Here is a 9,834-nt window from a genome sequence, read left to right as displayed (position 1 = left end):
TTTTAGTATAGAACATGATGAAGCTTCCATCAGGAATTATTAGAGAGTAGCTGTCTAGGCACTTGCACTATATCTGCCCACCCCTCTCCCCAGGTTCTATGTGATCTGATGGGGGGTGTATAGGTGATAAGGTCAGCATATATCTCACCACTAGTGAAAAATTACACACCTCAAGGATAATGTAGACTCCAAAAGTAACACATCCCCAGCTCTCCATACCCCATTCTTCTCAGGATACACCCCCTGTTCTGTTCAGTTATATACAGTGTTATAGAGAAGGGAGATTTTTAGTTTTACCAATTCTAAAAAAAAAAAAAAGAACACGGTCCCTTTAAGGGTTAGTTGCTATCCAAACAGAAGTAAACACAGCGAGCCATTAGACAAGCTGAAGAGTTGTGGGGGCGTGGCCAGCGGTAGCCCGAGGGCGGGGATAGAGTTTTACAACTTCTAACGTTCCATGAATGGGAGTGGCATAGAATGTTACAACTGAGAGCGTTCCATGAGTGGGCGTGGCCAGAAGGGAGATGTTTGCAGCTGGAGGGCGGGGCTACAAGTCCAAGCGACTCCAGGGCTGAAATGTGATGGATCTGAGAGGCTGATCTCACACTTGCACCAAACTTAGCAAGAGTGAAAGCGAGGAAGAGTGGAGAGGGGGATCAGCAAGGAGTGGGGACGGCAGCACTGATCACTGCACTAGCACCCACAGGCACTGCTGCACGATGACTCCTGCTGCTCCTGGGGCAGGCATGGACTGGCGCTGCTGACTTTACATGGTGGACATTTGTGTGGATCTAATGCAAAGACAGCTGGGATCTATTGTGGAGCTTGTGGTCCCTGGGAGCAGAGAGCTGTGCTAGGTAAGTGATGGAACTTGTGTGGGAGGAAGGGATAGATAGATAGATAGATAGATAGATAGATAGATAGATAGATAGATAGATAGATAGATAGATAGATAGATAGATAGATAGATAGATAGATAGATAGATAGATAGATAGATAGATAGATAGATAGATAGATAGATAGATAGATAGATAGATAGATAGATAGATAGATAGATAGATAGATAGATAGATAGATAGATAGATACATGCATGACATGACTGGGGATCACTGCATACAAGGTACATGCACTGCCCAGCACCCTGCACAGAACCAGCCACACAGCAGAACACTCAGCTCACAGAACAGTCATCCCCAACCTGTAGATTTCCAGCTATTGCAAAACACAGCATGCTGAGAGCTGTAGTGCAACAGGTTGGAGAACATTACTATAAAAGGTGTGCAACAACCAATAAATGACTCCAACAAGGAAAATGTTAATTATTACTATGGTAATGACAAGGAGAAATTTTACATTACTGAGAGAAAGAGTGTTAGGGGCAGGGGACGATGTGCGACATTTGCTTATTAGTACCTGCTTATTACCAATCACCTGAAATAAGGGCTGGAGAGCAGCAAGGTGTGGGCAGCAAATGGTGGCGGAAGGAACCTGGACAGAAAGGGACACACATATAGAAAGAACGGGGCATGTACTATAATAGCATAAAAGGTGCAAATAATAGGGTGTGATTACCTGGACATGTATTAGGAGATAGATAGATAGATAGATAGATAGATAGATAGATAGATAGATAGATAGATAGATAGATAGAGATTTAATTTAATAATTTAGTAATTTAATAAAAATATTGTGTATAGGTAATAAATAAATATCAGATCCATATCGATAAACTAATATATAGAAATACAGAAACATTATATTATATACATATTAAAAGGGTGGGTGGATAGAGAGAGAGAGAATAGATAGATAGATAGATAGATAGATAGATAGATAGATAGATAGATAGATAGATAGATAGGAGATAGATAGATAAAAGATAGATAGATAGATAGATAGACAGATAGATAGATAGATAGGAGATAGATAGATAGATAGATAGATAGATAGGAGATAGATAGATAGATAGATAGATAGATAGATAGGAGATAGATAGATAGATAGGTAGATAAAAGATAGATAGATAGATTAGGAGATAGATAGATAGATAGGAGATAGATAGATAGATAGATAGATAGGAGATAGATAGGAGATAGATAGGAGACAGATAGATAGATAGATAGATAGATAGATAGATAGATAGATAGATAGGAGATAGATAGATAGACAATTGTGGTTCTGCTATCAGTTATGGAAATACAAAAATGCGCTCTGCTACATCTGTATAAATCACTATATATTAGATGATTACTTGTGTGTGTGTGTGTGTGTGTGTATCTATCTATCTATCTATATATATATATATATATATATATATATATTATATATATATATATCTGTCCTTGTCCTGAATTCTCCTAGTATACATTACACCCCAGGAGATTACAATGTGTCACTAATCATCTATATTGGCTGATAGTAATTCTTTCATCTGTTCAGGTGTCCTGTCCTTCTCACATACTCTCTCTATTCACCATCTACAGCCTGATACCTGACATTATATCCATTCATACCGCTTTTTGTTGTTGTTTGGTTGGTTGTGTTCTTTTTCAATGTGCGTAATAAATTGCGATTATTGACTACAAGGCCAGAGACCAATCATACATGGAGAAAACATAGAAAGGAAAGGCTGGGGCTTCTCTTTTCATATTAATTCCTGCATATATATCCAATAGTTACATTTAAAAATCTGAACCTTTTTAATGTGTAAATTGTATAAATAACTCCTTGCATATATCATGATGTGTTCTATAAGTATAGGGCAAACACTTGTGGAACCAGAATTCATGATCATGCATTTGTATATAAAATGTATTGTCATGTATAATCATGTATGTATGTATATATATATATATATATATATATATATATATATAATATATATATATATATATATATATATATATATATAGTATTATCATGCATGTCTATATATATATATATATATATATATATATATATATATATATATATATATATATATAATGTATTACCATGTATGATCATGTATATATAATGTATGATCATGTATGTGTATATATAATGTATATAATGTATTATAATACGTGTGTGTGTGTATATATATATATATAATATGTAAAGGATATAAATAATTGGTGAACATCTGTGTGAGTTAATAATTTTATATTGGAATCTCACAGTATAAATAAAGAGGTAAAATACTAGTGGGTTGTATGAGGTCTGTATCGTGTACATATTATTTTCCTGTAAGATCCCTGCAGAATTTCATATAATAAAGTCGAGGACTACTGTATCCCTTTCTCCATGGATTATACGTGTCTCTTCTATTACCTGAGAGCTACTAGGCACCATGCTGTAGGAATATCATGTTGAAGCCGATCAATGTTGTCACCACGACCAATTGTTACCATCCCATTAATACATGTAGTCTGTCCTTTACAATAAGAATAATAAAATATATACGTGTAGATATCTGCTAATATTTAGTGCAAACATATTGGGATATAGGGAAGCAAGCACAAATTATAAAAAGTTGATCAAATAAATATAAATCCTCCATCACTATAAAAAGCTCAAACACTGATCATCGTGATGTAGCATGTAATATGTAACGTGCACCTAGATGGATATACAGCATACAGCATAGGTATAGCACATGTACAGCATAGGTATAGCATAGGTATAGCATAGGTAGAGCACAGGTACAGCATAGGTATAGCATAGGTATAGCATAGGTAGAGCACAGGTACAGCATAGGTTTAGCATAGATATAGCATAGGTTTAGCATAGGTACAGGATACAGCATAGGTACAGCATAGGTTTAGCATAGGTACAGGGACAAGCAGACCGTGTTGTATCACTGCTGTGCACTTATAGGAATATACTGACTACACCTAATAGCTCGGCGTAGTCGTGTAAAATTTACAATTCTATATTTCATGCATGTGATAGAGGATATAATATTTCAGTAGGTTATGGTGAAGTGCATAATACTAAAATACAGAAAATTATCTATCATGTATGTATGTATGTATCTATCTATCTATCTATCTATCTATCTATTATCTAGATATCTGTCTGTCTGTCTGTCTGTTTATCTATCTATCTATCTATCTCCTATCTATCTATCTATCTATCTATCTATCTATCTATCTATCTATCTATCTGTCTATCTATATGTATCCGTCTACCTATCCACTTGCATCTAATTCTGTCGAGACCCCTGCTGGGACTACAAATCTCAGCAGCTTTCAGTGTTATGTAGCTAGTGAATGATAGGAGCTGTACTAGTCCTGGAGTAAGTGGAGCTGGTCTCCCCTAGTGATCCTGTGTTACTAGATGTAGATTTCTGGCTGATCCCTGGGGTGCATGTGGGGTGCAGTCTCCCTGCTCATTGACAGCTGGGCAGATGCAGCAGTGTCAGTCTCCCTCCTGTGTGGCTTTCTATTCTAGGACCATCTGGAAGGGATCTGCTGTAAAGTGGATTTATTTAGAACCTGCAGTGCTGGAGGAAAGTGTGTCCTTTCTCTCCCCCAATTACCTTGATGAATGAGTTGTTGTTGGATGAAGATAAATAGGTGGGCTTCATCTACACTCCTTTCATCTAAGATCCTCCCTTTCCTTACTTCTGACTTTATTTTAACCCATTGGCAACCAGAACTTCCAGCAAGTTGTCATAGAATCCTACAAATACTAATGTGCAGCTTCTTCCAATGTGAGTACTATGATGTATATACACCCTTCATAGGCTCAGGGTAGGTTTCAAGCTCTCAATAGGAGTTTGTGTTGTATTTTACGCTAATACTAGTTCTAATTTTACAAATGATAAATTCTTAATTGTCGCAGCAGTGGTAAGCCAGGTGTCAGGTCCCAGCTGTGGATCAGATAGGACTAGCTGGTGAAGCCACATCTCGCCTAGGCCTGGTGTCCATACAGTGTAGTGGCGGGTTTATAGACTTCCCCCTACAAATAATCTCTCAGTTCTCTGGCACAGCCGCCCAGAGCTCTTCATTTCAGGCTGTTTCATCCTTTTGGTTCTCATTAGGAGAGGTGAAGTCCTTTGGAAAACATTGTTCTGGAGACCAGGGCTCTCTCTACAATAACGCAGCCAAATGAATTCTTCCCACGTCTTGAATCACTTTGGTTTAAAAATATGTGAGGAAATGAAATACACATTGTGAATAAATCTACTTTTCCCCTCTTTTTTTCCCCCCTCTTCTTCCTTAGAAACTCGGTGTGGCGTGAGCATCCTTACTCTGGAGCGGCTACAATCCACAGTACAAGGTGCTGGGTTCTGTGATTTGGAAGAGTTTGGAAGATGGGTAGCAAGGCCCTGCCAGCTCCGATCCCTCTGCACCCTTCCCTACAACTTACCAACTACTCCTTCCTCCAAGCAGTCAATACCTTCCCAGCAGCTGTGGACCATCTTCAGGGACTCTATGGACTAAGTGCAGTACAGACCATGCATATGAATCACTGGACTTTGGGCTATCCAAATGTACATGGGATCACAAGGTCCACCATCACTGAGATGGCAGCTGCTCAAGGCTTGATGGATGCCAGATTTTCTTTCCCTGCTTTACCCTTTGCTACTCATCTCTTTCACCCCAAACAGGGCACCATAGCCCATGTGATCCCAGCCTTGCACAAAGACAGGCCTAGGTTTGACTTTGCCAATTTGGCCATTGCTGCAACCCAAGAGGACCCACCAAAGATAGGTGACCTTGCCAAACTAAGCCCAGGGTTGGGTAGTCCTATATCAGAGATCAGCAAATTGTCTCCAGACCGGAAACCTTCCAGAGGGAGGTTACCCTCTAAAACGAAAAAAGAATTTATTTGCAAGTTTTGTGGAAGACACTTTACCAAGTCCTACAACTTACTCATCCATGAAAGAACCCACACAGATGAGCGACCCTACACCTGTGACATCTGCCACAAGGCCTTTAGGAGACAGGACCATTTAAGAGACCACAGGTACTGTTGATGGATTAAGATAGTATGTTATATAAAATGATTGATCAGCAATATTTAATATCCCACCAGTTACCAGGTGTAGAATAGGATGTGATTGTATAGGGATCTCAGTTACATATATTCACAGTGCCGGACTGGCCCACCGGAGTACCGGAGAATCCTCCGGTGGGCCCCCAGCTTTGGAACCTGACGAAACACTGACTGACATGTCGTTTCTCACTGATTCTTCATTGGTGGGCCCCAGGATCATTTCCTCTGGTGGGCCCCAGATACCCCAGCCCGACACTGTATATTCACTACAGTTATATAGGCTAAAGGTTGTTTATGGGAAACCCAGATTTTTTAGACTGCTCATTATGACAGATTAGGGATATTGTGTCATTCTTCTATAAATTATCTACAAGCTACAGTCCTTTATGGATGAAATCTACATTCTGCCTCAATCTCTTTTCCTTCTTCCAACATCATGCATTAGTTCTTGTTCCTCTCATGCCAGAAAAAGTCACTTCCCCATGGTGAAATATGACATATGACGTGGGCATCATTGGGGTGGTAAATCCCAATTAACCAGGGCTGAGTAAATAGTCCATGTACCAGGCTGATCTGTGCAGGTTTATTACTCAGGTGAAGTGAAATTGTTGCAGTAACCTCACACTGAGAATGTATTTACAGGAGCTATTGAGATAAGGCCTTGTGTGAAGGTCGCTGTTCTCCTGCAGATAGTATTAGGACAATGTATTCTGTTTGCCTGTCACACTCCTGCATTATGATCAGTCTTTGATCAGGATCCCTGATCTGCTTTCAGATGACCCACTCTGTGAGTCCAGCTCAGCATTGCACACAGTCCTATCTGGGGAGCCCTCTGTTGTGGCTGCTGCTGCCTGGGCTCATAGTGATTAAACACAGATTTCACCATTGATTTTTCTCTCTCTCTCTTTTTCCATCAGATATATTCATTCCAAAGAAAAACCTTTCAAGTGTCAAGAGTGTGGAAAGGGATTCTGTCAGTCCAGGACCCTGGCAGTGCACAAAACCTTACACATGCAGGTACGATTATTCTATGATTTACAACCCATAGCAGCCCATCAGATATAAGACTTTTTTATATTACATATTAACACTATATTTCTATGGAAAATAATATCAACCCAGGGAATAGGTTTATATCAGTTGTAATCTACCACTAGTGTACAAGATTGTTAATATGCCTATTATTTCCAATTTGCTTAAAATAAATTAATAATAAAAATATATATATATATATATATATATATATATATATATATATATATATATACACACAAAAAAAAATTCAGTAAATTAATAAGTAAATAAATAAAATTAAAATATACTTGCTGTTGAGGAATATCTGAACATTTACTATTCATCCTTCATCCCTACAATACTCTCTATTTAATATAAGACGTAGAGCATATGCATATGAATATAACATATAAATAATCCACTTAAAACTAAAAATAAATGATGAAAATATATCTATATATCTATATACCATATATATCTATATACCATAGATAGATAGATAGATAGATAGATAGATAGATAGATTAATAATTGACTCGTCCATCCTTCTCCCACCACAGTCTGGTTTACTCTGCCATATACAGTATTATATAGTTGTATTGAACTTAGAAGGAGCTGGGAATAAATAACTAATATATATTATAATATATTGTTATCTATCTATCTATCTATCTATTATATATATTATAATATATGTGAGTTATTTATTCCCAGCTCCTTCTAAGTTCAATACAACTATATAATATATGGCAGATATTCAACCATGGAATATTGTCCCACCCTTACCTCTGAGGTTGTGTAATATTTACCCTGTTCATGGGTTCAGGGACCCAGCTGGTACCTAAATACCCCTTGCTAATAAAAGCCCCATGGTACATAGCAGATCTTACACTGGGGCCTCTGCTTCTTACATCTATAATTATTGATTTTCATGAATTACTTATTGATTAGCCTACTGGCCCTGAAGTCTCTCTCATGTACTGCCCTATAGTCCTATAGTCCAGGGCCTAGTTGGGTGTTGCACCCTCTGACTGACACTCTAGAAATTCTAGGAACATCATCAGACAAGGAGAGATGGTGTGAAGGATTAATCCTTTGCTTGCTTCAAATCTGAACAGGAATCACCCCACAAATGCCCCACATGTGGAAGAACATTTAATCAAAGAAGTAACCTGAAAACTCACCTTCTTACCCATACAGACATCAAGCCCTACAATTGTGAGCAGTGCGGGAAAGTATTCAGGAGAAACTGCGACCTTCGGAGACACAGCCTAACCCACAGCCCCAGACAGGACTACTAGAGGGGGCAGCCACCCCCCAACTACCTGCCCACCCCCCAGCCCTGCACCCCAGCCCCCAGCCTAGGGGAGGAGAGATTGCTTGGACATTATGGACTGGACTGTGCACTCTCCATCCGCCCAGCCTGCCTCCACCTCTTGTACAGATACAAAGCTCATTTTAGAGCTGTGTAAATATGGTTTATTTTTTTTATTATTAATATTGTCAAGTATTGATGCACAGTGGGAAGATTTTTTTTTTTTTTGCTCTGGAGAAAATACCATTAAAGTGTATTTCAAAAATAAAAAAATCTAATGTTTTTTTTTTTTTATATATATATATATATATATATATATATATATATATATATATTTTGAATCATGTTTATTGATTGTTACTTTTATTGGTTTTCATAGTAGAATAGTGTCTGGAAACGGATCTGACTGGGATCTTTTTGGGACACGGATGTGTCAGTTTGTGACACAAAAAAAAAAAAAAAAAGTCGCACAACATTTCAATGTAAAAATTTAAGTTTACATCGTTAAACCAAATCATATACAGAGTGTAACCTCCAGAGACCTGCTGGGATTTGTAGTTGTGTTTGGACATGGATGTGTCAGTTTATCAGAGAAAAATAAATCGCACAACATACAATTTATATGTTAAAATTAATTTAAACCAAATCATATACAGAGTGTAACCTCCAGAGACCTGCTGGGACTTGTAGTTGTGTTGTGACATGGATGTGTCAGTTTATCACAAAAAAAAAGTCGCACAACATAAAATCTAATCATATACGGAGTGTAACCTCCATTGACATGCTGAGACTTGTAGTTCTATGTCCCCTTGGCTGCTTTTCCATTGAAACCTTATATAAACTCGATGGAAGTTTCCCTTTCTGAGATTCCACCGATTATAGTGCAGATATAATAATGTATGAAGCCTTCCCTCCTCCTCTTCCTCCTCCCTTATACAAAGCTCTGATTACATTAGCAGAGATATTATCCTGAAATCCTAGACGCCTCCAACATGGAGATTTCATTTCCACTACTTTGCAGAACAAGTTTTATTTACTCCCTGCGGAACCTCTTCTATTAGTCACTTCGTATATGAAACACATGGAGAGAAGTCTCCATCCAGCCCCATAATATTCTGCAAACCATAGAGGGCTTCATGGCTATCAGGTGGCTTCTGTGTTACTATGGGACACTGGTATCATATACTGAGGGGGAGAGAAGGGGTCACAGCAAAATCTGCTTTTATTATATACATCAGTGTTCCCCAACCTGGGCTTCTCCAAAACCACATCTCCTACCATGTCTTAGGCTGTTGGGCATGATGGGAGTTATAGTTTTACAACAGCTGGAAAGCCACAGACTGGGAAATACTGATTTATGTAGTGGGTTAGGTACGAAATTTAGTAGGGGGGTAATAGAACTAAATTCAGCCGTTTTTAAATGTTAATACACACACACACACATATATATATATATATATATATATATATATATATATATATATATATATATATATATATATATATATTTATATATAA

General features: G+C 37.9%; 1 protein-coding gene across 2 annotated transcripts; it reads left to right on the top strand.

The window, feature by feature from the left end:
• The first annotated feature begins 579 nt into the window (after nt 1-579).
• Nucleotides 580-8,583, top strand: OSR2 (odd-skipped related transciption factor 2). 2 transcript variants are annotated; one of them, XM_069957354.1, is made up of 4 exons: nt 580-857; nt 5,211-5,957; nt 6,905-7,004; nt 8,120-8,583. In XM_069957354.1, the coding sequence occupies exons 2-4, from the start codon at nt 5,302-5,304 to the stop codon at nt 8,300-8,302; spliced, it is 939 nt and encodes a 312-aa protein (XP_069813455.1). In that variant the 5' UTR covers nt 580-857; nt 5,211-5,301; the 3' UTR covers nt 8,303-8,583. The 2 variants fall into 2 exon arrangements, with proteins under 2 accessions (XP_069813455.1, XP_069813456.1); XM_069957355.1 differs by having other exon boundaries at nt 584-857; nt 8,202-8,583.
• Nucleotides 8,584-9,834: the final 1,251 nt, after the last annotated feature.

Source organism: Dendropsophus ebraccatus, chromosome 2 (assembly GCF_027789765.1).
Source record: "Dendropsophus ebraccatus isolate aDenEbr1 chromosome 2, aDenEbr1.pat, whole genome shotgun sequence".
In the NCBI taxonomy this organism is placed as follows: Eukaryota; Metazoa; Chordata; class Amphibia; order Anura; family Hylidae; genus Dendropsophus; species Dendropsophus ebraccatus.
Note: the sequence above shows the minus strand (reverse complement) of the source record. Positions and strands in the feature narration are given on the sequence as shown.